The sequence below is a fragment of the Danio rerio genome, chromosome 18, assembly GCF_052040795.2.
Source record: "Danio rerio strain M-AB ecotype USA chromosome 18, GRCz13ab, whole genome shotgun sequence".
NCBI classification, from domain to species: domain Eukaryota; kingdom Metazoa; phylum Chordata; class Actinopteri; order Cypriniformes; family Danionidae; genus Danio; species Danio rerio.
In genome coordinates this window covers 8,075,710-8,090,545 of record NC_141038.1, presented here as the reverse complement: position 1 = coordinate 8,090,545, position 14,836 = coordinate 8,075,710, and the positions used below count along the sequence as shown (strand labels likewise).

Here is a 14,836-nt window from a genome sequence, read left to right as displayed (position 1 = left end):
TTTGGGTGAACTACACTTTTAATATATAAAATAAAGTAAATGTGTTCACAATATTCAGAGCAAAATTACTGTTGGAACCAGAGGACTAGCATCAAAAATGTTGGTTTAATGTGACCTCTTTAGCAACAAACAACAGACTCTTACTATCTGCTATTTAATATCAAGCATCTTTCAGCATTTCTCAAGATTTCTTCCTTAGATTTAGCATGTTCTGTCTTTCTTTCTCTCCCCAGGTCAACCTCATACTGCCTATAATAATGCCTATGCATACTGTAAATAAAATTAAGGACTCTGTGTAGGCCATTTCATGACTGTCTTGGTTTCATCAGCTGTTCTTCTCTGCAAATATGATATCATTACATTAGCAGTGTGTTTGGAATCATTATCATGCTGAAAAATACAACTATTACAAATGAGGTGATTTCTAGTAGGAGTTACATAATGAATTAAAACCTATCTACTTTCAGGCAATATTAGCCGCATTTCCATTGTCGGGCCAGTGCGAGCCAGGGCTTTTATGAGGCCGGGCCATGCCAATAGCCTGGGAGCTTAAGCAGTGAAGCCAAAATCAGGCCGCGTTTCCACAGACCTCGCTTCCAGAGCGCCCTCGATACAAACCTTACGCCTGTTTCACACCGCAAGCGTCAGCGGCGCGTGAGCAGAGCGTGAGCAGCGCGTGTGTTTTCGGCGTCCATGTTAACAGATTAGAGCTTTCATACCGCACGCAGCAGCAGCGCGTCAGAGCGAGGCGTGAGCGTCGCCGAAGCAGCAGTGCAGCGATAGTTTCGGCGCTGGGTCTATTTTTGACGCGCTGCTCACGCTCAATTAAAGTGACAGTGCATTGAGAATGACAAAAACACATTGAATGACAGTAAAAACTAACAATTTTACCCAATAAATGCGTTAATAATGTCAAATGGTTTATATATAGTCATTCAAATGAACTTAAAACGATTAAAAACGGCAACAAACATTTATTTAGGCCCGAACTACAAAACCAAATGTAAAACAATTTTACTATCAGTTTTGCTTAAGTTGCACACTAGTGTTGTAGGAGAGGGGAAATAGAATATTTACGGGATTTGTAGTCCATAGCGAAGTGTATTGTGGGTAGTGTAGTGCGACACGCATGCTGGATTATGTGAGCTCGCTGTGTTCTGTGCAGCTGAGCAGAGCAAGAAAGTTTTAATCGGCTTTGTTTTATGTTCACTCGAATTATTCCTACCGGGAGCTGTTTGCACTGTGAATCTGACAACACGAAAATAAGTAAAAGAATGGCATGCATTAATTACTTTTGTCCGTCTCATCATCTGCACGAGCATGAATTAACGAGCTGTTATTCTGCCGCTGGACATCACTGAAGCGGAGAAATTAACACTAGTTTGATCATGTATAAATATCATTATAACTATATTGTATAAATATGATTATAACTAGGTCTACAGCAACCTGATAATCAAAAAACAAATGACATGATATCACAGGCGATTGTCTTCTGACTGTAGACACTTCTCATATAAGTTAGCTTTAGAAGCATACAGTACTATTTGATCTATAAAATTTGTAAAATAAACATTTGCAGGTTAATGAAACAGCATAGGAGGGGCCTTGGTGCAGATGAAAAGTTTAAAAAGTGTATTTGTATATAGAGAGACATGGGTAACTAGATAGAATAGACAGAGACAGGTTGATCTCAGCAGCAGCTGCCGAAGAGCTGCGCGCTGCAGACGCAGCTGGTGTGAAAGGCAAACGCCTGCGTGCTGCTACTGCTCGACATACGCGCTGCTCACGCTCTGCTCACGCGCCGCTGACGCTTGCGGTGTGAAACAGGCGTTACACAACCCACCCAGTTCAGCGGGAATCAAGCATATGAAGCACACCATCGCATCATCCCCCGAAATGATTAAAATGAAGACAAACGAAACAAACAAATTACTGATTACTGTAGAGCATTACGTTATATGTCCATACGCACAGACCTTTGTATATTCATTCCATATATTTGTTCACTCGCCGACTGACTGTTGGCATCTTACATTGAGTGGTCTCGCCACAAAAGGAGGGATGACCCAATGCACCATCCCTAATATACACCCAAAGTTATTCTCCGATAATAACTCTGTATAAAATGTATTTTATAACATCCTTGTTTTGGTAGAAGCCGTTTTCCCTAGGCTATATGACACTTAATATGTAATTCCCCTTTTGTAAGACGAGGAGTGACTGAAGTAGGATCCATGTGCAGGTTTGTTCAGAGTCAGGCAAGCAATGGTCAACACAGGTGCAAACAGATGTAAAGAGACAGTCCAGAATCGTAGTCAAATAACAGGCGAGAGGTCGTAAGGCAGGCGGCAGACTAAGACAAAAAGGCTCACGAGGCTAAGGTCAAAACACAGGAAAACAAGAGTAGGAAATGCGTTGTAATGTCACTATACAGATGAACAAGACTTGGCAATGGGAGTGAGTGTGTGTGCTGCTTAAATAGTGTGTGTAAGCAGTCTTTGACAATCCACAGGTGGTGCGAGTGTAATCAGTCAAAATGAGGAAGCATGTGTGTGGGCGAAGTGCATGTATGAAGTTGTAGTCCATGAACTGGCGGATTTGTAGTTTGTACGAGTGAGAATGTTTTCCAGTGACCTCTAGAGATCGCTGGTGATTTTGACATCTTTATTTAAGAGAATAATTTAAGGATGTTGCATATTATTTGGTTATCTTATGTAAAGGAAACTGTTAAGTGTTTCAGGACAGAGCAAGTAATAAAATATAGGCTATAGCATATATCTATGCGCTCAGAAGCTATCCACACTCCGCATCAGTTTTAAGAAAAAAAAATTTATCATTTGACAACAGCTTTGGCAGAAATGCAGATCAAACCAAGACAGAAACTCTATTTTTCATTCATTCTTCCTCTGTCTCTTTCTTTTCATGTGTCCTAAACAAATAGCCCCCCAAAAAATCCAATTAGAACCTGTATTTTCTGGTTGTATTTTAATAAAGAGAATTAGAAATAATATATAACGTCATTATACTCTCACTAAAACAACAAATGTAACTGGGGGCCAAGACTTTTGCACAGTACTGTATTTAAAAAGGCAAAACAGTTTGTTTAAATTGCAATAATATTGTACAAAATTACTTTTTTGTCCTTTTCATGGTGAAATGGGGATTATAAGAAACCAACTGGTCTCATTTTAGTGACCAGAGTCTGATAAAATAAAATGCAAAAAGCACCAAAAGTGGTCCATAAGGACTTAAAAGATCATAATGATGAGTTGAACACACATAAATGTAACCATAAAATCATAATTGAATGCTAAATGCTGACATTTGTGTGTATTGTAGTGTCCATGTGTCCAATGAGGACCGGGGACGTAAAGGAGTGTCTTGGACTAAAGAGGTGACCGTGTTTATTGGAGATGTTGTGATACAGCTTTATCAGGACTGGATTGTCAAGGTACAGTAAAAGGTTTTTACATTGTTGTTCAAACCTTATTAGAGTTACATTTTAAATCATTATTAATATCCTACTAATAATCATGATGTCATTGTCATACTGCATTTGCATAATAGTCTGTGATTGGTCTTCTTTCTTACACGTGTAAGAAAATGTTGTGTTTTTTAGTGTTTTTGTATGTGCTGCTAACCTGAAAATGTATGACTTTTTTAATGTGTGTTGAACATTGACAAATTTGTAATGATTTTAATCCCTCAGGTTGATTATGAGCCAGTCTCCCTGCCGTATCTTAAAGAGCCTTATATTTATCTAGAGCGCAAGACCAACACCATCCTCCTGAACACCAATGTTGGGCTAAAGGTACAGTCTGTGCCTATATTTACTCTGTCCCCTATAAGAAAGAAACATCCTAATCTAGATCACAATATCTTAAATGTTCTTTTCTTGGCATATTAGTCAGATTAAAGATAGAGTAAACTGAGAGGTTTGGAGACATTTCCTCTCTTTTAGATTGTCCTCAAGAGTAGAAAAAATGTATAACACAAATTTATAATTTATTTCGCTGTGGTGAAATAAATGTTTGAGATTTTGAGATTAGCTTTGAACAGTAGATGGTTATCTAAGTTAGATTTGAACAGCAGATGTTCCTCTAGGCTTGTTTTAAACAGCAGATTTTGCTTTAGGCTAGTTTTTAAACAATAGACAGCGCTCTATGCTAGGTTTGAACAGCAGTAGTTGCTCTAGGCTAGTTTTTAAAGAATAGACGACGCTCTATGCTAGTTTTGAACAGCAGGTAGTGGAAATCTTTGCTAGTTTTTAACAAAAGACGGCACTCTAGAGTTGTTTTTAACAGCAGCCCTGCTGAAAAAAAAAAAACAGCTTAAACCAGCCTAGGTCGGTTGGTTGTTTTTTTCAGTAGGAAGATGGCACTCTATGCTAGATTTGTCACAACATAAGTCGCTGTAGACTAGTTTTTAACCACAGACATCACTCTAGGCTAGTTTTAAACAGCAGATGGCGCTCTAGGCTAGTTTTTAAAAGCAGACAGCGCTCTAGGCTAGTTTTTAACAGCAGATGGTGCTCTAGGCTAGATTTGAACAGTGGTCTAAGCTAGTTTTTTACAGCAGACGGAACTCTAGGCTAATTTTGAACATGATGATGCTCTTCTAGTTTTAAACAGTAGTCTAGACTAGTTTTTAATATCAAATGGCACTCTAGGCTTGTTTTTAACATAAAATGGCACTCTAGGCTTGTTTTTAACATCAAATGGCACTCTAAACTAGTTTTGTAACTTCAGAAGCAAATGGTGCTATTGACCTTATTCTAAAATGTGGAAGTGCGCTTGTTTTCGCGATTGTTTTAGAACTTCTGATTCAGACGCCTATGGATAGAAATGACTAGGAATAATAAACGGCAGAAATGGTCAAACTACTTGCTCTACAAACAATCGTTTGCATGACTATACAGACTAAGTAGAATAATATCATAAGGAGATATCAGTCTGCAACATCAAACAGCGAAACAAGCAGTTTTTAACGTCTAAAAATGAATGGAAGTGAATGAGACGGGAAGTCTCGAGCCAAAAACATTCAAATGGTTGCACCCGCTCGTCGGCAAAGAATAAGGTGAAAAGGCTAATTTTTAACATCTTAGGCTAGTTTTTAACAGCAGATGGCGCTCTAGGTTAGGTGAGTCATATAAATTGGCTTTCATGTTACAAGATTAATGTAAACACAGCTCACATACAGCACCATCTGCTGCTAAAAACCAAGCTCAGAATTAATTCAAGAGAGAAAAGCGATGCATTTGAGAGGGGTCTGGATGCAGATGTATTTTCGTAGAGATAACTTTTCATCACAGCTCTACTCAGGCAGAAAAAATATATCAAATATGTTCAGATCTGCCAAGAGAGACATGAGAGATCTTGATATAAAATATATATAAGATCCATGAGTTTAATGTGAATTCAAGTTACTAATTCAATTCGTCCCACACTAGATTATCTGCATGGCCAGCAGATCTTTCAACTTTCATTCATCTTCATGAGCAATTTGGATATGGTAGGACTTTCAATTTGTTTATACAATGTTTGTGATTAAAGGTGTTGTGGAATGGTCGTTCTCATCTGGAAGTCAGTGTTCCCGGCACCTACAAGAACCACATGTGCGGGTTATGTGGCAACTTCAACAATTACCCTCAGGATGATATGAAACTGCGCAATGGACAAATTGCCACCTCTGAAGCAGCATTTGGAAACAGCTGGAAGGTTAATTCAATCAAAAATACTTATACCTATGCATGTTTATTGATATATGGGTTTGTAGTATATGTAGCTGCATGAGTAGAAATTGTTGGTGGAGAATGCAGGCAGCAGATATTTATATTGAAAACATTTTTCCAATAGCTCTGACATGAAATCTTTAATACATTGAATTAATGTGTCCCGCTTACTCTTAATTCAGATATTGCACATGATGTAGGGTTTAAAATGGTTACATGTGACTTTTTTATACTTTCCCTAAAGAATGAACCAATTCTAAGCTCATTGAAAGGAGTCTTCAATACTTCAAGCTTTATTTTCTACACAAACCTACCTAGGCCTGTCGTACATTTGCAGTCTATGGTCTTCATTGGCTCCTTAGGAACATTTAATTTGGCCCTCAAACACTGTAGAGGCCTGGAAAAGTTTGGTTTGTGTTGACATATGTTGACAAGATTTTCTCTTTATTGTCGAGTATATAGTGTTTAGAGCTAAGAAAGAGCTAAGACTCAAATATATATTAATTAGTTTGTGACATGCACTGTAAACAGTGCAACCAATTGCAACACACTGGGCCAAACCTGACCAATCAGAACAGAGTAGGCTTTCGGGAAGGGTGGGGTTTAGAAAGATCAGACATAAGGCAAGGCAAGGCAAGTTTATTTATATAGCACATTTCATACACAATGGCAATTCAAAGTGCTTTACATAAACAAGAATAAAAGAAACAAGTAAAATAAAAATAAAAACAAATAATAAAAATGCGTAAAAACAAAACAAAACATAAAAACAGGTAAAATGTGATATGAAAGAATGAAGAAGAAGAGAAAAACATGATAGTGCAATCTGTCGGACGCAGCACAGTGCTCATTCAGTAAAGGCACAGCTAAACAGATGTGTTTTCAGTCTTGATTTGAATGTGCCTAATGTTGGAGCACATCTGATTATTTCTGGAAGCTGATTCCAGCAGCGAGGGGCATAGTGGCTAAAAGCCGATTCACCCTGCTTTGACTGAACTCTTGGAACTTCTAGTTTATTTGATCCTAAAGATCTGAGTGATCTGTTAGGTTTGTTTTCAATGAGCATATCTGTAATGTATTGAGGTCCTAGGCCATTTAGTAATTTATAGACTAGTAATAATACTTTAAAATCTATTCTGAATGTGACTGGCAGCCAGTGTAAAGACCTGAGGACAAGTGTGATGTGCTCTGATTTTCTGGTTCTGGTTAGAATTCTGGCTGCAGCGTTCTGGATGAGCTGCAACTGTCTGACTGTCTTTTTAGGAAGACCAGTGAGGAGTCCATTACAGTAATCCACCCTGCTGCTGATAAAAGCATGAACAAGTTATGTAGACAAATGCAGCTTAAACCGATTTCCCTAAAAGCGACAAGTTGACTTTACTTAAATTTGTGAGTAAACCCATTGCAACTTGAAACTGTTAAGTTTAATGAACTTAATATTTATAATTACACACTTAGTTCATTTGCTTAAAGATGTTAAGGCAACTGGATTACTCACTAATTTTAAGTGAAGTCAACTGATAATTATTCATACAGTGCGGATGTAATTTTGTATTAATTTACTATTAATATTTAATATGAATAATTTTTTCAGGTGGGCAATGGAAATTCCAGTGTTCAGTGTCCTGACGTGAGGAACATTAACCCGTGTAAGGAGGCCGGATACTCTGCTCGTAAGACAGCAAACTCTCGCTGCGCAGTGCTGAAGTCTCCTGTGTTTGAGCGCTGTCATAAACTGGTTCTGCCCGAGATGTTCTTCGCCTCATGTGTGTATGATCTGTGTGCCTGCGGGTCCAATATGGACGATTGTTTGTGTGACGTGTTGGAGGTTTACGCGTCTGAATGTCGTGAAGCTGGGATTATCGTGCAGTGGAGGACGCCGACGCTCTGTGGTGAGTGAGATAAATGCTTAATTAGAGAACATTTCATTTCAACTTATGTATTAAAGTATGTTTACATCAGATTTAGACAGTGGTGGTAAGAGTACAAAAAAATTGTACTCAATTACAAGTACTGTTACATTGCTGAAATTGTACTCAATTACAAGTAAAAGTACTGGTGTTAAAAAGTACTCAAGTAAAAGTACAAATTACTCTTCGTAAAAACTACTCAAATTACAAAATTACAAATTACTTTTTTAGCTTGGCGATATTGGTGGAATTATCCATAAATGCGGAGTCAGACAAGATTCAGGCAGTAAAACACATTTTACATAACACATTTAAAGATACTATAAACACTTTTAAAACTGTGTAAACAGCATTAATTATAGATTATAATTATAGAGCACCTATAGAGGAAACCCACGCCAACATGGGGAGAACATGCAAACTCCACACAGAAACACCAACTCACTCAGCCAGGGCTTGAACCAACAAACTTTTTGCTTTGAGGCGATAGCAATACCCACTGCGCACCATGATTATTTTACAAAAACAATGTTTTGCTATTTTGAGTATAAAGATAACAGAAATATGCACAAATGCACGACTTTTAATCATTTCAAATGATGCCTTTCTATCTGTACGATCAATAGATGATTTAATAAATTAAAAAAACACTTGCAAATTATGGAGAAACTTTGTTAATTACCTAATTTGCGAACTGAACCGTCAGAAACCACAGAACAACACTGCCTAGTGCCTAAACATATTATTAATAAATTAAATATCACACAAATTAAGTTGTCTTCTTACCATAATGTTTTTTTTTTCAGATTATAGACTGAAGTCTTGTAAAAAAAAGGGTTTCTGCAGATATCATAATGTCAAATGTAAGACTTTTTAAGACTACGTCATATTTTTAATATTGTTCAAGATTTTAAAAATAATTATTTTTCATTATTTTATAATTTATTATGATTACAAAGTTGGGTAACGGGTGGGGCAGTGGGTAGCACTCTCGACTCAAGGCAAAAAGGTCGCTGGTTCAAGCCTTGGCAGGGTCAGTTGGCATTTCTGTGTGGAGTTTGCATGTTCTCCCCGTGTTGCGTGGGTTTGCTCAAGATGCTCCGGTTTTCCCCACAGTCTAAACACATGCATTTTAGGTGAATTACCTAAGCTAAATTGTCTGCTGTTGTAAATGAGAATGGGTTGCAGCTGGAAGGGCACAATTGCTGGATAAATTGGCGGTTCATTCCGCTGTGGCGACCCCAGATTAATAAAGGAACTAAGCCAAAAAGAAAATTAATGATTATAAAGTTTTATAACTTTTCAAGATTTTTTAAATCAAAGTTTGATGCATCACTCACTTTTGTTTATATCTCGGACAGTTCTACCTATTAAAGTTAAATATCAATGACAACAGAACATGGGTTACTCTACAATTATTTTTTTTATTCTGGCAAGAATAATAGCAAAAAAACAAAAAACATTTTTTGCCCACTCAACAATTGACACATTATTGTCTGGCTAGTTTCTGTCCTCTACTAATGAGCTGAAAAGGCAATAATGGTCAAACAATCCTGTCCATCATCACCAATAAAGCCTAGAAATTGGGCATCAGTTTACTGTAAGTCGATGGGTTCATATTGTCCAGTTATTAAATACCTTATTTGTTACTTAATTTTTGTTACATTGCTTTAACTTCAAAATGATACATCAGTGTAAAACCTATAAATGGTGGAAAAACATATTCTGTAATCTTAAAACCACCTGGGTCTCCACTTTTGCCATGGCCTCTTTTTTGTTGTAACAAACTTATCCCCCAGGTTTTTCCAAACTTTAACAAAACACTTCCTTTCCATGGCTGTTGCAATTTCTAGCCAAGAATTATTGGTCATCTGGTTATCTCTATGCTGATCACGCATGGTCGGATAGTTAAGATGTCTGTACAGTCGTACTGTTACAGACAAAATCTCTTCAAAGCGATTCAAATTCAACTCAAATCAAGCGCGGCGCCGCGCGAACTGTTCACCGGAAATCATGTCGCGCGCATCCAAAGTGAACCTCCGCAAACACGGCGATGACGTCACATTCGCCGCTCGCACTGAGCTATTGCATGCTGGTATTATTTGTAGTTTTAATACTGCAAATCACAATAGGACTAGTGAAATAAAGAACTACACCACCACGAAACCAAGCAACAACAAAAAAATTATTTAAATGAGAATTAAGAGTAGCGTCTCACGCCTTCAAACGCCAGCGCGCGTTCACTGCGTGCAGGATTGCCTTCTGATGCGCAAGTCACTTAGTAAATGAAGATAATTTATTCATGCAGCTGCTCCTACTGATGCAAATTCTGTTTTTACTTTTGATATTTGTCGCCAGTTAATCAGAAGGTGGCAATTTTGTTCTCTTTGACTTGATGGACAGAAAAGCTGCTTTATTTGCTGTCTTTTATGCGATATTCCAGTTTTGAGCATACATTTAATTAGCATTTTAGATGATAACATAGCTATTCACATCAGCGCATCTATCCCCTTTCTTCCCTATATACCTGTAGGTGAACAGCTCCTCCGGGTGTGGCCATGCATTTATCCTCTGCTATTTCTTCCTCATTTCTTCTGTCTTAAATCTCCATATGTCAATTGATAACTTTGTGACTGTATGATGACGGTCACGTAAATCTGCAGTAGCCTGAACTTGTTTTTCGGTTCAAATAATGTACCAGGATTTTCATTGGTCCGTTAAGATGAGCTTTTTTTATTGGCTACCGAAATGCTGGTCAGTGCGTGGCTGAAATATTAAATTATTTACAGTACTCTGTAACGAATTGTGATTTTAAAAGTAACGAAGTAGATTGCTCAGCTTAATTTGTACTCAAGTACAAGTAAAATTACAGGCTTAAAATTCTACTCATGAAAGTACAATTACACCAAAAATGTACTTAATTACAGTAACGTGAGTAGTTGTAATTCGTTACTCCCACCACTGGATTTAGATCAGAACTTTTAGTACAAATACTCTTTAAGGTAACGTGAAGTGCTTTGAAATGTGTATTCTTAATTCGATGTTTGACCTAATCTCAACTGAAACATGGAAAAGAGGCCGGGACATAGAGTAGCTCCTCGCCTTTTTATCCAACCCAGGCTTTACTTATTGTAAAGTGTGACCATTTTTCATACTGTGCTTCAGTATATATCCCACAGTCTCTTGAACTCTTATTTGCATAGCTTAGAAAGCAAATAAGCAATGACCTTAAAGTGTAGGAAATATCTCTACTTTGTATTCCTTATTTTGGGATTTATTGTGCTGTACTCTGACGTTGTCTTTCCTTTTTTCCACCCCTGCAGCTGTGGGTTGCCCACTGGATCGTGGTTATGTGTTTGACGAATGCGGCCCACCATGTCCCAAGACATGTTTTAATAAAGACGTGCCGCTCGGTGTCATCGAGGCTCATTGTTTTAAACCCTGCGTCCCAGGATGTCAGTGTCCCGCTGGACTGGTGGAGCACAACGCCCACTGCATCGCCCCTGAAAAATGCCCCAAAATTATCCACGACAATCTCTGAACATCCTGTGGAGTCAACTCTGTTTGTCTGCAGTGTCTAAATCTGATTCAGTCTTGCTTTTAATGAATTAATCCTGACATACTACGATTCAAAAACCAGCGCTTAAAGACAGCCTGACATCACAAATTGGCAACCCAGGCTTATTGTAAATATGTACCCCCGTATACAATTCTGGAGAGCACAAATTATGTAGCCAGAGCTATGTCTGGCTTCATTAGTTCCTTTTAGAGCTTACCAGGTGACCGTTTACCTCAGTGTAGAGGGCTTTTACACTGTTACCAGTTTGCCGAGTGGCATTACAGTTGACACGCAGAGAGGAGTTGACCGCGACAACGGGGTTGGAGTACACTGAAGAGCAGTTCCAGAAAGCAAGTAAGACAAAAACAGAGGCAAAAAATAAAATAAATAAGTAAATAACAGTGGGAGAACGTGGTAAGATCTGAAAATATGGTAAAAATTAGGCTGCCGCAAGGGCTTTTCTTTTTTCTGGATTGCTTTTAAAAAACACTGTCGTTGGATTTAGGGAAGGTGGTGGGTGGAGGGATCGGTCATGTCAGTTGGTCAGTCAATCAGTTGGTCAGTCAGACGACAGCAGCCTTTGGTGGATTTATGTGAGAATAGCAAGTACAAATGGGACTCGCAAGAGAAATTTGAGATCTTAAAAAGTGTACACAGCTGCCTCTGCAAAAACAAAAACTGCAAAAAAAAGTAGCTCCTGGGACGTATTTGGTGCTCTCCAGAAATATATACAGGGGTACGTATCCATAATGAGCCCAACTTGCTCTCATTTAAATGAATATTTCTGATCAAAATACTTCTTACAGATATATGAATATGTGTTTCTGTAACTTTAACTAACATTTATTAATCCTTCTTGGTTAACAACAATCCTTTAAATTTCTGATTCAATCTAGCCGTCTGCTGATGGATAGAAAGGTATTGTGATACAATTTATTTTCTGTTTTCTGTTGAGATTCATGTAAAAAGAGTTGCATATGTTGTTTTGTGTTGTCTTTAAAGTGCTTATACAGTAGGGCATTCGCTGAAATGCTCATTGGAAAAACCCTGGAGTATTACTGGTATGACTTTTATAATTGTTATGACTTTGAAAAAATTATATTGTCATGGGTGTAACCGTATATGGTTCTTTGACCGATAAAGGGTTAACGCACATTTAATTTTAACTTTGTATCTAAAACTACATCCACCACTACTGTATACTGCATTTAGGGTTAGTTTTATGAACTGGAAGTGTTTGTTTTTACTGGTGCTACTGTCTGTGTTAGTGTTCCTGACACTGTTGAATACAGATAGTTTTTTTTTTGAGCCAATTGGAAAAAGTATTATGTTTTTCTCATTAGAAGCAATTGTGTGGTTCTTTATAGCGCAGCTTCTTGCCTTAAAATCTAAAAACTCTTTGATTTGAAACAAATGTATTAATTTTCCTTTGGCTTAGTTCCTTATTTATCAGAGGTCACTACAGTGGAATAAACCACCAACTATTCCAGCATATGTTTTACGCAGCACATGCCCTTTCAGTACTGGGAAACACCCAGTAACTCTCACATTCACACACACACATACAGATAAACTATAGCCAATTTAGTTTATTCAGTTCACCTATAGACTGGAGAACCCAGAGGAAACCCAAGCCAACACTGGGAGAACATGCAAACTCCACACAGAAATGCCAACTGGCCTAGATGGAACTCAAACCAGCGACCTTCTTGCTGTGAGGCAGCAGTGCTAACAGCTGAGCCACAATGCCGCTCTGAAACAAATTCATCTGTTGGATAATACAGACAATAGTACTAATAATAATACAGTTAAATATTAAAGAACTGCAAATATTATTATTATTTTTATATGTTTTAATAGGTCTTTTTTTTAGTTTGTTGTTGCACTGGTGTTGTCGTTTAAATATTTCTTTACTCTCTTTAAATACAGGACTTTAGTAATAACCAGTACTGTATGTTATTTTGACACTACTATTCATATGCAACGATGACAGTGAATCTATGTAGATATAGAAACACGATAACAGCTAAATCTTACACAGAACCATCACAGAATGATTATGTATGCTTCATATTCTTCAGGTGCATCGATTTTGTTTCTATAAAAGCATTCTGTATTTGTGTGTGGAATATTATTGAATTCTTATTTTCACTGTATGGCACAGAAGTCTGCAGATTTTTCATAATTTGTATCTAAAATGTATTACTTAAATTTCTTTTTAGAAGAAAAACTAATAAATTATCGATTTCTACAAGTCACTTTCATATTTTTTTGTACATTTGGCAGACTCTGAATGTAAAATAAAATAGTTTTAAAAAGCAGATCTGTTTTGATAGATTTACCCAGATAAGCAAAATGTTTAAAAAAAAGAGCCTTAATATCATTTTAATTATGAAAATGTAAAAATTAATTTAATACAATTCCAGACACTGTCAAACTGAAGATTTTTTTGCTCCTAATTTTTATTGATGTTTTAGGAACACATTACAGGTGAATATACAGTATATACACAACACAATATGGGGACTCAAAACAACTCTAAGAGTTCAATTCAACACTTTAAAAACTTGAGCACTCACAACTACAGCTCTGGAGCTGTAGATAGAAACATAGTTCCAGGGTGTGTTCTATTCCCACTCATCCCCCCTATGCCCTATTCATTTAGAACATTTTAACATTCAAAGTTGGAATTATTGAAAATAAAAAAAGCGTCAGGTCATCTCTCTCAGATGTAATTTGCTTTCAGACTAGTTTTACAGTTCAGTTTAGCGATCTTCATGTTTACAGTTGAGCAGTGCACTTAGAAAACACTGATGTCGTTTTGAACACAACCTCATGGCGAAAGCTATAGGTGACCTGTTATTTAAAAGCGGAATTAATGTTACGTCTCCAAAGCTTGTGAAAACAAAAAGCATTCGTTAATTCTTTTAATTTATTGTGGGTTCTTTATTAATTATCTGTACTGTGTATGACATGGGCCAGCCGGTTAGAACTTTCTGCAGGGGTTTACATGTGTTAAATTGTAAAACTAGACTTTTCAAATAAATAACAAATAAATAAACAATAACCTACTTAATTATTACCATCATCAACATTATCATTAATATTATTATTAAAGTATGATTTTTTCATTTCTAATGAATAATAAATATGACATTTCATTTTATAATAAATAGCCTCTATTTATATGATTAATATATGATATTAGAATACGTGTTAGCTTTTGTAAGGAATTTTATGTTTTAGAATAGAATATGTAATGTTCAACTTCTCAATAATATTAGTAAAGCAAACACGGGCCCTATATGTGCCATTTACATATATTTCAGTTAATATGGAAATCGAGTGCATGTTTTTACCAAATCTAATATTGGATTTTCAAATTAAATCCATTTGTGTGTAAAACAATATCATTTGCAGAAAGAAATTATAGGGTTTTTCTCTAAAGAACAAGTAACTCCACCCAGTTTAAAGCATCATTATGGGCATTTTACGTTATAACCAACATGGTTCAAGCAATGGATCTGCGTCAGAGAAACTATGCGTTTTGGGAAATACTCGTCACTGCATCGTTCTTTTCCCAAACGATGCACCGTACTATGATAGTTCAGCCACGAGTTATGTTGTTGTTTT

The 14,836-nt window shown here is 36.9% G+C and overlaps 3 protein-coding genes across 4 annotated transcripts in view; all 3 read left to right on the top strand.

Moving 5' to 3' along the window:
* kcp (kielin cysteine rich BMP regulator) overlaps positions 1-13,457 on the top strand; it is an 84,120-nt gene extending 70,663 nt beyond the window's left edge. The window contains exons 44-48 of the mRNA XM_087292760.1: positions 3,343-3,454; positions 3,713-3,814; positions 5,556-5,720; positions 7,329-7,626; positions 10,968-13,457. Of these exons, the coding sequence (XP_087148886.1) occupies positions 3,343-3,454; positions 3,713-3,814; positions 5,556-5,720; positions 7,329-7,626; positions 10,968-11,185 (895 nt within the window). The 3' untranslated portion in view covers positions 11,186-13,457. The remainder of the gene's footprint in view (positions 1-3,342; positions 3,455-3,712; positions 3,815-5,555; positions 5,721-7,328; positions 7,627-10,967) is intronic.
* Positions 1-14,836, top strand: part of cd9a (CD9 molecule a) — a 297,612-nt gene that overhangs the window by 232,998 nt on the left and 49,778 nt on the right. The gene's annotated exons all lie outside the window — the stretch shown is intronic.
* LOC101882393 (uncharacterized) overlaps positions 1-14,836 on the top strand; it is a 768,785-nt gene that overhangs the window by 725,807 nt on the left and 28,142 nt on the right. Inside the window, exon 1 of one of the 2 annotated variants that reach the window (XM_087292843.1) lies at positions 2,537-2,652. The exons of the other annotated variant lie outside the window; for it this stretch is intronic. The gene's annotated coding sequence lies outside the window, so the exon portion shown is untranslated. Of the gene's footprint in view, positions 1-2,536; positions 2,653-14,836 lie in introns of those variants that run through there. 2 annotated transcript variants of the gene reach the window in all.